At 35.6% G+C, this 15,058-nt stretch overlaps 1 protein-coding gene across 1 annotated transcript in view; it reads left to right on the top strand.

The window, feature by feature from the left end:
* Positions 1 to 5,884: 5,884 nt before the first annotated feature.
* LOC127862102 (CD151 antigen-like) overlaps positions 5,885 to 15,058 on the top strand; it is a 75,106-nt gene continuing 65,932 nt past the window's right edge. Inside the window, exon 1 of the mRNA XM_052401073.1 lies at positions 5,885 to 6,923. Within this exon, the coding sequence (XP_052257033.1) occupies positions 6,894 to 6,923 (30 nt within the window). The 5' untranslated portion in view covers positions 5,885 to 6,893. The remainder of the gene's footprint in view (positions 6,924 to 15,058) is intronic.

Here is a 15,058-nt window from a genome sequence, read left to right as displayed (position 1 = left end):
AGTCGTAGGGCGATAATGGGCACAATCAGTTATTCAGCGCTGTCTTTTTTCAAACATTATGGTGTTTTGAATGGCAAATTTTCACTAACAACACTAAGCGGCAACACGTTCGGGGTTATTATTTACACATTTATTGTTTGAAATAATGGACAAGCCTAGTCAAATGTCTATTATTGATTGCACGAATACATGCCATGTAACGCGGAAAAGTCATGGATGGTTTTGATCGACTAATTCCATCCTGTTTATATTATTTGTTTTACGGGAGCCCCGCCCCTAAATTTCGTCAAATACAAATAAAAAGACAGGCTTGTATGATTAATTTTTTTCTTGTCGTCGAGCTGGTATTTTTTTCAAAACTAAAATAAAATGTATAAGACACAACCAGTAATTAAAAAGGCAAACACATTTCATTCAAACCCAGACAGTTCGTATCAGTACAAGCCAATCAGTACGTACCGGTATTTTACAATGTTCATAAATGAAAGCAATAATCTCACCCATTTCAAACTATACTAAGGCTAAACCGTGTATTTTTCTGAAGAGATAGACTCTTTGTATGCCCTATAGTAACTAACAAGTTTCATTTGAGCACTTGCAAATTACCCCAGAGGCGTATCCAGAAAATTTTCAGAGGGGGGGGGGGGCTCAACAGGGGAGGGTGCGGGATGGGTGTCCCCTTCCGTCGACGAATTTTTTTTGAAATGGCACCTTGAAATGATGCGATTTCCTGCTATCTAATCAGCATTTTGCATGATAAAAGTGCATGTAAAACATATAAGAACTTGAGTTCACACATCAAGTGTGACAGACACACGGACAGACAGACACACAGGGGTAAATCAAATGTCTCTCAAACCACTAAAGTGGTGGGAGACATTATCTTTATCCGTAACTTTTTTAACATAGTTAGATGGGTGGACCTCCTATTTAACCTTGTTGGATATCCTACTAGGTCAACTTAGGTACAATATTAAAATGTTTATGTCCATGTCCCTATGAATGGAAAGCAGGCACACAGCGGACAACCTGTCCTGACCCATTGATGATCTTAGTTTTGTCTTAACAAGTCCTTGGGCACTGATACTCCTTTCACACTCGCATGATGTAACAGGGAACACACATGATATGGACAAAACAGTGTAAATGATGGGGTACAGCTGGGAATCACAATGTGCAACAGAGCCCTGAAGGGTAGTAGGTGGGTTGGGTACACCTTTCCACCTAGCCTGCCATATAAAGTGCAACTCAGCAGGGAGGGACTGAGGGTAAGGGAGATCATCAATGAACCATTCAAGGTTACTAGCACTGACAGGAGAGGAGCACATTTGTTCAGGTATAAACTTCAATCCCATGGCTGCCTTAGTCTGCAAATCACTGAATCGGGTGTCCATTTCGTTCACAAAAGTGTTAACAAAGGGAGTCGTTAGGTTTCTGTGTAGTCTAATTCGGGTGTTGCTGCTTCGATGTTTTACCCAAAGGTTTTATTTATGGATTTGCTCAGGTCTTGTTTTAAGCACAAATAGAAAACAATAATACTTAAATATGTTGTTCAAATCTTAGTTAAACATATATTAATAGAACGTATCACTTTTTTTCAAAATGCTCTTTGAATATATGCAAGCATTAAAAGTAAGAAAATCATGCTTTGAAAGTTACGGCATGTAAATAACTTACTAAATTTTAAAAGAATTTTCTTGTGGCGATATTGATGTCAAAATGCTCAATAAAAATATAATAATAAATTTAGTAATTTAAAGATTTTACTCAATCCGTTTCTATTAACCCATTTATGCCTAGCGTCTAGAAAAAAAGGCCTTGGCAAACAGCGTAGACCCAGATGAGACGCCGCATGATACGGCGTCTCATTAGGGTCTGCGCTGTTTGTTTAAAAGATTTTTTGTAAGAAATATTCTAAATATAAAAATAAATATACTAGACATCCCTAATTTGGGAAATAAATTGTTCTAATTTAGAAGGATGGGAGAGTCCACTAGGCATAAATGGGTTAAGGTTCTGGTATAAGTCAGCCTCTCGCCGTCGACATCCTTCTTTCGTGTGCATAGAAATCCCCTTGTATCTTGCCCTACAGCAGTAAACTCCCAACCTACACAAGAAAAGGTTTGATATCAGATATCGAGGGAAAAAATGAAGAAAATGACATTTAATCTCGATGTTGATTTGGTGCAATGTATTTGGTTTCACCAAGGCGCCTGCATGAATCTATTCTTATGAAAAGATAATTACCACTCGATCCTTGCACGCAATCTATGATTCGTAAATGTATCTTCTATTATCGTTTGCAGGCACTTTCATATCTACTCCTTAATCAATAGGGGCATCTGTGTTTCTTGGCTTTCATAGAAGAAGCACACGGCTGCCACATTCGCTATATAAGCTATGGTAAGAACAGTGCTGATAAAATGATGTGGCAGCCGTAATAGATGTATTAACTATCTAGGCCTGTTATGGCTGGATATATTAAGGAAACAATATAAACGTGTACACACTCATATTGACGACATATCGGATCATTATGCCTGCGTTTGATCGATTTATGAATAAAATTTACGTCATACTGTTTTGTTACGGTTTGATTAGGTCATCGCTAAGCGCGGGTTAAAGTGCATAATTTTTGAAGCAACAGACTAAGACAAAAAGATCATGTTAGTATTGAAATACAAAAAACAAATGTAAAATAGTTTCTACCATACTATGTGGTCAAAGTTTAGATTGGTATTTTCAAATCATGTATGCTTCGCTATCCTCATTTAATTTCTACTCATCTATTTTCCTTACCGTGGGTTATTCGACCATTAACTGTGATAGAAAAATAGTAGTCCTCAAATTATAATACTATAGACGCCGTATATGCCTAAACCGGTCTTTTTTAAACGCCACCTTCATTAGTTCGCTTATAAATCTGGCTAGGTCCTTAATGTCTCGGTGCGCGATTAGCATAATTGCTAATTTTCTTTTGGTCTAGATGTAATTAGGTTTGCTGGTGAATAAACACGTGATTAATTTACAATTAATTACTCCACTGCGTTTCTTATGTGGCCCCAGAGACTGCACATACTTCGGCGTTGTTTCACGAGTGATAAGAAAGATGGGAATACGGTTTAAATCGGCCGGTGTCACACACATTTAGATAACGTGCAAACGAGTTAACACGTGACGGTGTATCGAAAAATTAAATTGTGTAGGACCAAGTTCTTACTTACTAAGCATTTCTTATGCAAAACATAATCATGCCGGATCGAAGATGCGTGCGTTTATTGCTTTGTTAACGTCGGTCAGTCTGTTTGACCAACCCTAGCCGCCATCAAACCACTTCGTGTTCACCCGTTTATTCCAACGGTTTTCATCCGATCTACGTTAAACTTTATGAATATATTTGTGGGGAAGGTCTTTCATGCAAGAAACTCTTAGGTATTGTGGAGATCTGGCTCCTTTAATTCAAAAAACCTTCACATCATTTTCGGTTCGGTTATTCCAATAGATTTTCATCGACATTTACCAAACTACATCAAAGTTTCGTTATAAGTGTAGTGTAATCACGCCCAGGTTTAACCCTTTGCCACTCAGAAACGTATTTTGATACACTTGTAGTCCCTTAGAAAGTAAAATTTCATCAAAGACATTTCTTACAAGATTCAAGGTTTAAAGGGTTCATTTTCAACCCTTATATACTGATAGATTAGCAGCAGAGTTACTCGCAGGCTGTTCTGGTTTTATGCTGTTTGCACTTAGCCATGTTCATGTTGCTTCTGAGTGGGAAAGGGTTAATAAACCAGCCAACTCGCCTCTAGGCGATCTGACTTCCCATATTTTTATCAAGGCTGACGGTTTCGCTTCTTATGCCCAACCGTTCTGATCAATGTGGCAACTGACAAGACTGCGCAATTGCGGAAACTAGTCTGGAGCTACATCAACCGCATGTGGCATAAGACCCATTTTCGCATAACGCAGCTGATATATAAATTTGTATGTTTTCATATAAAAATTGAACCATGTTTCGGTTTTCCTGTCTTTGTATACATGAACATGCAAGCATACTGTTGCACATTGTCACGTCATAATTCACATTTTAGGTGTGTACTATAATTAATAGCAATGATGTTCATTCCAGCAATTACAAATGCGCGCAGTGCATGTCATGAAACAGGAAATACCATCAAAATTTTATCTTAGAACTAGTAATGATATTATGATTCTTAAGTTATAGTTATATCTGAATGTCTTATTGCAAACACGTCATATCCCTAACGGGTCAAAACGATTTTTTTCCTAAATGGGTCACTTTTTTTCGAGGGGGGTGATGTCGGAGGCGTTCCTTAAACAATTACATGAACTAAACTTCGTTGCTTTACATCAATGCAACTTCATCGTTCACCATGAGGCTCTGAATATTAGAATTGATGCATTATCAGCGTCACCCCGATTTGTGTACATTTGACCCAGGGGATCAAGTTACAGTGGGCGTTAGTTAGTGAAATTAAGGAAATGCCTGATGTTCGACTATGGTTAAGGTTGTTTAAGAACGGTAGATTTTATGTTTACAGTTTAAAACTTATTTTATGGTTTGAACACAAACATAAATAAAAAGAACACTCACAGGATTAATTTATCCGGTTCAAATGTATCAGGTACGCATTGTTTTTGTATTACCGTTATATTCATATGTGTTTTTTAAGTGTATTGTGAATGCACGCCTATGATATATTTTTAGATTTGGTCCATTTGATTTTGACCATAGTGTATGTTTAGTTATGATAACAGACATAATGTTGTTTATACAGATGTCAAATGACAATGTTGCTTTCAATTATTCAAAGATCAATACTGTTTGTAAACAGTATTTTGTAAACTGATTTGCCTTAGATCTACAATATGATAAATAATCTGACATTGTTAATTGTCCATTAATATGGTTACCTGCAATGTTTGCGCAGAGTGAAATAAACTCTTATGACACTGACAAATCTTACTTATGAAAGCATGCTTAATAACAAGTCGTTTTTGTAAGGATCGGAAATGGAGATCTTTGGCATTGATGTTTGCGTGATAAGCATCGATCTAGGCTTTTTTTATTTTGGTAAAACATCAATTCTTACGGTTTTGTTTTTTACTGAAGAAGCTAAAAAAAATCGCAATATATTAACATTATTTAAATTTTTAAAATGATGAAGATATTGGTTTGGCGGGTTAAAATGTATTACGGGAAGAGGGACTAAAAACATTTTGAACATGGATCAAAGATACTTTATTCTTTTAAATAGAACGTAATTTACGATTTCTCTGACAGATCTGATATTTAAGTCAATCGATGTCCAATTCTTTTGTCAATTTATTTCGATAAAACATTTTAAAGTAGTATTAGTATTAGTATTAGTGGTAGTGGTGGTGGTGTTGTTGTTGTTGTTGGTGGTGGTGGTGGTGGTGGTGGTGGTGGTGGTGGTGGTGGTGGTGGTGGTGGTGGTGGCGGCGGCGGCGGCGGTGGCGGCAGCAGCAGCAGCAGCAGCAGCAGCAGCAGTAGCAGTAGTAGTAGTAGTAGTAGTAGTAGTAGTAGTAGTAGTAGTAGTAGTAGTAGTAGTAGTAGTAGTAGTAGTAGTAGTAGTAGTAGTAGTAGTAGTACTAGTAGTAGTAGTACTAGCAACAGCAGCTATAGCACAAGCAGTTGCAGTAACCGTAGCCCTAACAGTAACAGCAGAAGTAGCAGATGACCAAATGACGAAAACAATAATTTTCAATGTATTGAATAATATGTTATTGCATTAAATAGCCACCCCTCTCTAAACAGCCGCTCTTACCCTCAGCCCACCATATTAGTCGCTATCGGAAAACAGTCTGAGGACGGGATATGAGTAGTTAATATACTTTGAGCCAAACCAGTTAATTTCTTCGCGCGCGCTCCTTCGTATGGTTAAATGGCGAGCGTTTCTAACGTTGTCATAGCAGTGAAACGAGGTTTAACAGTTTGGCTGTCGTATGATTCAAGTTAGATCGGGTCGGATTGTCAAATGTGCTATAAATGGCTTTAAAATATCGAAGGATGTGTATTTTTAATCAATTTTTCCACGTTGAAAAGGTTTATACCGATTTGTCGAAAAACGCGGATGTTCTTTTCATAAATTATATATTAACTTGGGGATTTGGGTTTAAATGCAATGTGTGATTGTTACACAAGGAAGGATTAGATTTCGTTGCTATGAGTACGTGACTATCGTGGGTTTTCGATCATGTTTATCGGTGAAGGAAAACAATGACAGACGTTTGTGTTTGAAAACCCATTCAAATAGGATTACTGTTTGTGTTATTACTTTAAAAACAGGTTTATTCACACTTTTGTCAAGTGTGTGAAATAAAAACAGAAATATGGAGGGTTTTTGCTTGATGGTTAAACAGTGTAGAATAATGCGAGTTTATTTGCTTTGGAACAAAAACAGGATATAATTAACTACCGTTGTGAACTCGCAACCTTGCGTCATTATTATCCGGGTAGTGATCACGCATCGATAAAGGTCCTACAACAACGTTTGAAACATTCCCTGTGTAAATAAAGGGGTCGTGATAAAGGAGCCCAGGGGTTTAACAGCACGCTAAGGAGTGACAGGTCTGCTTTGAATCAACTGAGGGAATAGGGTTTCAATGTACATGTGGTTTTTGGATTGTAAACATTGGAGCGCGCGTTTGATAGTTTGAAAAGGAGTACAAAGAAATTTGAAGCATTGGATTTATAAATTTGTAAGCGTGTTTCGTGTATTGTTGTTTTTAATATTCAAGTGTAGCCGTAAAGTGATTACTGGTGTGATAATACACATTATTAAAACTCGTGGGAAAAGTGGATTACGCAGGATTTTTTCCGGATATCGCTTAAATTTTTGAGAAAAATGGACGCCAAAAACATTGAACAGACAGAGGTATGTTGTTTTTCATTATGTTCTATAATAAACAAAAACAAAAGTGTAATCTAAGTACCGATGTCAAACAGGAATTACTTGAAATAACGTTTATACTGCGCATAATATTATTTCAATTGTGCGTTAGAAGTAATTTCATTAAACGTGGTCTTATTTAACTTTAAAATTTGTCAACTGTGACGAAAACGGAAACAGGAAATAATTAATTATTCAAGAAGTTAATATTTTAAATAACATTTTCGGTTGAATTTGCTGTATAATTTATTAGACGGCATGTACCAATGCCCATTATGGGAAGTCGTCTTTATTAACAGTCTTTATGACGTTCTGTAACTTTATATTACATTTCATGTTTAAACCAAAAACGAGTGGCGTCATCTAACAAGGCACTAGTCCAAATAATTCAAATTCATCTACCGATGTATATCGACCTCATATGTATAGGAATAACAAGGCACCAACGTCATATAGCTCTTTTATTACATTAGCGGTATGTTACATTTTTCCTTTAAAAAAAGGGCCGTGCTCTGTGAGAAGGGGTTTTAAGTCATGTGGTAAAGTGTCGTCCCAGATTAGCCCGTGCAGTTAGCATAAGCTAATCAGGAACGACACTTTCCGCCTTTACTAATTTTTGCTAAGAAGAGACTTTCTTGAAACGAAAAATAGCATAAAAGCGGAAAGTGTCGTCCCTAATTAGCCTCTGCGGACTTTACATGCTAATCTGGGGTACGCACATGCATTAAACCCCCTTTTCACAGATCGCGGCCCATATAATTGACGTCTAGGATAATTGTTTTATTATGTTATTCTTATTGCTTCCGTATTTCCCAAAAACTTAAATTTAACCTTAGTCATACTGTGTGTTAAATTTCTATTTTCTACACGCGCATGTCTATTTGGAAAGCAACAACCAACAAATTCCCTTGATGGAAGCCAACCTACCATGTTGAAAATTGAAACTGTAACTTTTCATGGGATATTTTGCGCTTTTTTGCTATGTCCCCATGCCTTTGTGAGTAAACACGACGAACACACAAAGCAATCTAATCGTCGATCGCTCATCCCATTTTACTGTTGAACATATTTCGTCAGATTTCTTGCTTTTACAGATTGAGTGAACAAAGCAACTGATGTTTGTTTTTTTAGAATGTACATACCATATACAAAATATATAATTTTGCAATATTCTTGTATTTGCATTACTAATTATATTCAATAATTTGCGGTGTACCGGGATGCATGCTTTCATATTCGATAGTTTTCTAGTGGTGCCTAGTCAGTCGCACTCATCTGCGATTTAACATTAAACTCTTTACGGCATTTGAGGTTTGCGACTGAAATTACGACGAATTAATAGGAAAATAAAATTCTCGATACTTCGACGCAGAAGGTGACAGATGAGGCGTTTTCTAAATGCACTGAACGATTATGCAAATTAACACAACAGTTGAACGTCCAATATTGATTCTCATATCTTGGTAATATTGCCGATCCTTCGATACAATCAGCGTTACATGCAACTCTTTCCTTCACCTGGCCCTTGTTACACGATTTCCATCTGCCAGTGTATTAATCTCTCATCTAAGCATTCAATTACATCATCCGAACAATAATCCTCGGTGTTATTGCTGTAATAGCATTGTGATTTAAGTGTAAAATAACATGAAATAATATGACAGAATAATTACAGCGCTGTTTCAAACTTTACTACATCGATTAAGTATTAATAAATGTATATTATATTTTATAGTATAATTCATAGTATTTATAATAATAATCATAATAACAATAATATACAAAAAATTGATAACAATCATCATCATCTTTCGAAGTTTATGAGGTGTTTCCGCGCCAAAGCTGTATAAAGTGAGGATCCGCAGTGTGCCCCAACACTCCCACCTTCTTTATTAAATAAACTTGCTAAAGTTGAGACTCTTTTTTTAAAAGAAAAGCTTTAATAACCAGTTATTTATTATGCTTTTCGCCTAGATGGGCAGCGCGTGGTGTGCAACCACTGCGTCAACCGGACAAACATTCCATCTTGCAGTCCACAAGTCACTTTCAGTTTGGATGCATTTTTGTATCCTAAATGTATTTCTAAGAGACAAAATTAATAAGTTAATGACGTACAATGTATAACTAATTCAAGTTAATAGAAAGGAAATATAGGTGGTGGCGACAAAATAATTTTAAAAAGGGGAATGGGCTGTGTAATATATTCGATATGAGTCTCTAAAGTACGTTACAACGATTCGTTATTGGGTACTTAATCGATTGAAATTGTTACATATTTGTAATAGGGTTTGCTAATTTAGACGGCACAAAAGTAACACATCGAGACTAATACATTAGCCCCCAGGCCCCGACTGAAGCGTCAATGTCAGAAAGTTACCGACTCGGTTACATAACACTAAATGATTTGTCTCGCGGCTACATTTGATATCACGTAACAAGGCAGATAACGGTCTTATATTTAATATTGACTTCACGCTTCGCGAACTTATCATTAGATTAGCATTACATTATCGCGACCGTAGTGAAAAATTGAAAAGTGTTCGTTTATTTAGTTTGCAAATACATTTAAAGTCTAAAAAAAATCACATGTTAGAATCGAAGTTCATTGAACTTCTTATCCGCCACACCACAATCAAGTTTCATCCCAAAACGTAAATCAAAGTACTGACAGTACTGGTGTGACGATGCTTTTAAAGAGGATTGATATAAAAGCATCTATTTAAGTTTATCTACATCACCACAATTGTGTATGTGGGTACGAAAATTTTGGGTAGGACAAAAAATGGGTACGAAAATTTTGGGTACAAAAATTATGCCAAAAAAAGAATTGGGTACGTAAAAATATTTGGTTACGAAAAAAAAATTGGGTACGAAAAAAAATTGGGTACGAAAAAAAATTGGGTACGAAAAAAATGGGTACAAAAAATGTAGGGTACAAAAAAAATGGGGGTACGGGGAAGTAGTACCTGTGGGGAACTTGATCCATTCAGCGAAACTGGGAGGCGGGTTACATTCTCGATCAAATATAACAAGAAATATCTTTAAAAAGATATCCGACGTGTATTTTCTGTACCACTTATCTTAAAATACGTTCTGTTACAGTAAAACGTTTGTAGGTCATAACATTACGTTTCAGCAGATAAATTCAAAACTTGACATGCTCTGTAATTACACCATGCTCTTTAATTTCACATGCACATCATACCAAACTTTATATTTCGTTGCTTCCTTTCCTAAGTTGATGATGCTATGTGTACGAACGTGATTTCACATGCCCATGTGCATGAACATATAATTTTTCTCTTTTGATTATTGTTTTTTTGTCTCTAATTCAATAAGCTTAGGCATGTTTGTTCGTTAAGTACGGCAATAATTTCATGATGATTCCCGAAAGTAGGTATGAGCATATAGTCATAAGAGCACTTGAATACGTGAGTTCGCCCATGAACACATGGTAAGGTTAACCAAATCTGACCTAATTTGTGCTTAAAACAGCAAACAATATCCAACAAACGAATGACTTATCAAACAAAGTATGTGCACTGATGAGGCTCTGTAATTTCTGTTTGAAAAGTTTATTAAAGTTTATTAAATATGCAAAATGAGAAAGCACGCATAAGAGCGAATTTCACAGATGTCATACGGCTATTATACTGTTTATATACCATAGTCGTTACAACGTTTACAAATGGCAGGTTCGAAATAATTCGTTTTCTTTACACTCATGATCGCGTTGAAAGTTAATTATACACGTTTAAATTCACAATTTATTTACCGAATCACGAGAAATGTCAAATACAATACAGAAAATGCATAGTTGTTTCATTGATCTATAAACATATTATGGATTGAATATAACTGATTTAAAATAAACGTTTTCAAACTATTATTAAATATTTTCCCCAGAATATGCTGTCCTATTTATAGCTGAGCTTCCTATACCTTTATCCAAGATAATCAGCGAGGTATGCCGATAAGATAATTCGAGCTATCTCAATCGGACTGGCTCGGTCTTTAAAGGTCGCCATTGTGAAGAATTTTTTCATGGTATGATAACTTAGACGAGATGCTTCGCAGCATCGTCAAAAAATGTTTGGTTAAGTCAAACTAAGTAAGCTCTGAAAATGATAACGTATCGTATTTCAGAAACAATACGCTAACAGTGTTATTTGAGAAGGATACTTATTGCTACAATATAAGAATTATTCGGAGCTGGTGTAATTTTCAATATTGTCAGCATCCATCCACTAGAACCACCCGGCGTCTTTATCGGAAGTAGTCACTCAACTCGTGTAATTTGCCCACATGAGATCACACACAACCAGCAAATGATTCGTCAAACGGTTGGGTGTAGGTATTAAACTCAACTAATGTTGGCCAATTGACACTTTTGACATTGCCGAGTATGACCGCGATGATGGGTAATAAGTAAATATAACTGGGTTGATCTTGATTGTCGTTCCAACACTTTGTTTTCCAAATTGCAATTTTATAGAAAGCTCCGATCCACAATTATACTCGGACGTGTTTCGATTTTCGCGAATTTGAGACACAAAATACAATACTGTTTGTTAACATATATAATATGGACAATATTGAGCGCAACTTATGTTCTTAACAAAAGTGTCCTAATCCATACAAGTATATTCTTCATGTAGAGCTATATCATGAGAAAAAGCACTTACTTCTGGATATCCTTTTATATTTGGTCAATAGTGCATACCGGTTACACAAGTCTTAGTCGTAAACGGTTAAGGGTATTTTGGGAATTATTTATGACTGACAGACAGTTTATTTCGATTTGTTCAATGTACAATGTAAACAACACATAATGAAAACAGTACCATGTTAATTGTGATAGGAGCATAGTTTTACACATATTTACATGTACAAATCATTTAATTAGCTAACGAAGTGGTGTGAGCACAAACTAAACATTACAAAATAAAAAAAATATATAAGAGGGTGAACATTTAAAGCATTCTTGCATTAATAGAAACCGTTCGTACTTCAAGTGAATGTAATGAATATAGAGCTTTTGTGATAGGTATTTGTTTCCAATTTGATGAGGTTCAACCGTTTTGGTGCAAACTTCACATATTTGCAATCAACTAAGCATTATAAATTATGTAACTTGACGTCTCAATAATGCCTAATAACACTGTAGGCGTTACTGTATTATCGAGATTGAAACCAACGGAAGTTAAAATTATTAAAGAGAAGTGTAACAATGAACACGGAGGCAAGCTACATAAGTTTCAAACATGTTCGTTGATCTACCTGATAAAAGTGCATTGTTTTATTTGGTTGTGTCTGACTATTGACAACTGCGCAACAACTTAGTGTTTGACCAAATAAACTGGCCACACAATACAAACACTGTCTGTTTGTATAAAGAAGGACGCGATGTATCTTCATTATGCGTTATCACATTGATTCGCGGCTGCGGTCAAAGCTTTTGGAACCATGTTTGCTGTTATTACATTTATTGAACTGTTGTTAACCCTTTTACTTTTTAGCGCTGGAACCGAATTTTCAAGGCCTTTGCAAACAGTTTGGATCCTGATGAGACGCCACAGAACGTGGCGTCTCATCAGGATCCAAAATGTTTGCTATTCTGATAGTATTCTTTTAAAAAAAATCGAATTAAATGCTAATTTTAGAAATTCAGCAGACGACATTTTAGCAGACGACAATTTTCCCAGCATGCGAAGGGTTAAGACACTTACAAAGTTAGTATATGCAGATTGAGCAACAATCGATTTTATCAACGCATTTGTTTTGGTATTGTTGTTTGCAGTTTTACATTTGTAGATTTTTTCACATTGCTTTGGCACGGAGCCAACGAGTTTTTTTAAAATGGATACGCAATTTCTTTGCCGAAATATTTCCATGCTTTACATTTTAACATTATATTATCGGTTCAGTTCAGAAGCGCTTCTTTTCTGATAACTGTTTACCAATAATTTGCTGGCATTTTAAGAATAAAATGTCACCGCTTTATTACTTTGTAAATGCCGGCATGTAAACCCAGTGATGTTTTCAAATCATTTCGCTCTTTTGTCGTTCAAGAGTTCAAGAAAGTACCGATCGCATTTTGGCTACTTGTTTAAAACAGAGCTGTGTTTGTTTATGTGTACGTAAATGTCGGTCTTATTCTAACTATTTGTTGTTCACGCAGGTTGCTGCGTTGATAAGATAAATATCAAGCAACATAAACACATGGTTGTGGCTAAATTGAAACCACATGTAGCATTGAATTGCATGTGAAATGTTTCCTGTGTCATAAACTGCTTGTGGTTGCATACTCGCATGCACTTATTCTACGTTTGGTGTTGAAGCACATTGCTCAGTGACTTCTTACTGAAAGAGAAACATAGTTGGGAATGAAAAATCAGATAAATACTAAAAATTGCAATGTCGCCATAAAAAGAAAACGAAGCCACAATTACAAAAACCTCTGAACTTGTGTATGATTGTTTGAAGTGATCATGTATCAATTGCGTCTTGTGTTCGATTTGCCTTTTCAAACAATATTGAATGTATTGTTTAGTTTCTATGAGACTTCAAATTTATGATTTACGGCTTTTAGCAAGTTTTAGTAGGTTGAGAAATACTTTAACGAAGGTGATAATAAGTAATATAGATTTGTAAGATAAAATTATTTCATTTCGAACATGCTGCAAATACTGCGCTTAAACCTTAATAAAAATGCGCAAAAATAAAAAAACACAATTAAAATATACAAATGTATGTTCTACTACAACGTATGTGGTTTGATTTAAGAGCCTTGTTTTTTTCTCCCTACATGTTTCCCCAAGTCTTCGAGATTGATACCCGACGCATGTTGCTAATCGAATCAAACGGTAATACATCAGGAGACAAATGCGCGGACCCAGCTGCTCCTAAATCCCGAACAATTGCGGACTTTATATTTCTAAACAAAAGCGTTAGAGTTAGACAAATTACATGCTATAATGGTATGCAATTCCGCTGTGTTCTATTATATTTCCTGTAGGTTATAATTATGTTTGATTTGCTGTTAAGAACTTAAAAGCCATTATAATACTATCTTGTTTCCATGAAAAGCCAGTAAATGGCTACATTTCTAGTGGGAATGATTCCAGAACCGAGATAAAAACAAGTTACGGAATAAGCAGTGCTGCCAAACAAACACGGTTGTCAAAGTTCTCGAATTTCGTGTTATGCAATAATTCAAAAATTTAATGTACAGTCACACAGATAATTCAGTTTGCCGGTAAATAATATCATATATAAATGTGTGTATTCGTTTTAGATTAAAATGTGTAAATAAAATGTGATCGTCACTAATTTAAACTTATCACATTTTCGTTTTAACGTTTACTTGTGTCAGTATGAATTTTGTATAGTTAAACTTCTTGCTTGTTTTCTTGTAAATTGTACAACCTATACTGTCGCCAGCAAAACATTCGAGCTTAATTGAACGATTTAAGCTATGCTGTGTGAAAAGGGGGTTTAATGCATGTGCGAAAAGTGTCGTCCCTGATTCACCTGTGCAGTCCGAACATGCTTATCAGGGACGACACTTTCCGCTTTTATGATATTTTTCGTTTATAGGAAGTATATTCGTAGTAAAAACTTAGTTAAGGCGGAAGTTCTCTTAAGTGTCGTCCTTGATTAGCCAGTGCTGACTGCACATTCTAATCAGCGACGATACTTTACTCACATTTATGCATTAAACCCCATTTTCACAGAGCTCGGCTCATATGCATTTTATCATGCATGCGATTTATAAACTAAAAAAGTAGTTTAGCAGATTGCACCATGTAAGAAAGATCTGTACATGCAACTGTTTGTTTTACACCCAGTCACAAAGTTACACCATTCCCACAACTTAATTCGCAGCGGTCACGAGACGTTACATTAAAAAAAAATATGGGAACGAGTCTATGCCAACTGGAGAAGATAAATGTACACGTGAGAGTATTTTCGAAATGATGTGTTTGATAATAAGTACATGATTTTATTTTACGTTAAAGCTGTCATAATTTAAAACAGTTAATGATTATTACTTTAAAATATTTACCATTGTTTACTTCTTTCAGAATGGATGGTATACATGTTATAAACGTTTTACT

Source organism: Dreissena polymorpha, chromosome 16, assembly GCF_020536995.1.
Source record: "Dreissena polymorpha isolate Duluth1 chromosome 16, UMN_Dpol_1.0, whole genome shotgun sequence".
Classification (NCBI taxonomy): domain Eukaryota; kingdom Metazoa; phylum Mollusca; class Bivalvia; order Myida; family Dreissenidae; genus Dreissena; species Dreissena polymorpha.
The sequence above is the reverse complement of the archived record's forward strand: the minus strand, read 5'-3'. Positions and strand labels throughout refer to the sequence as shown.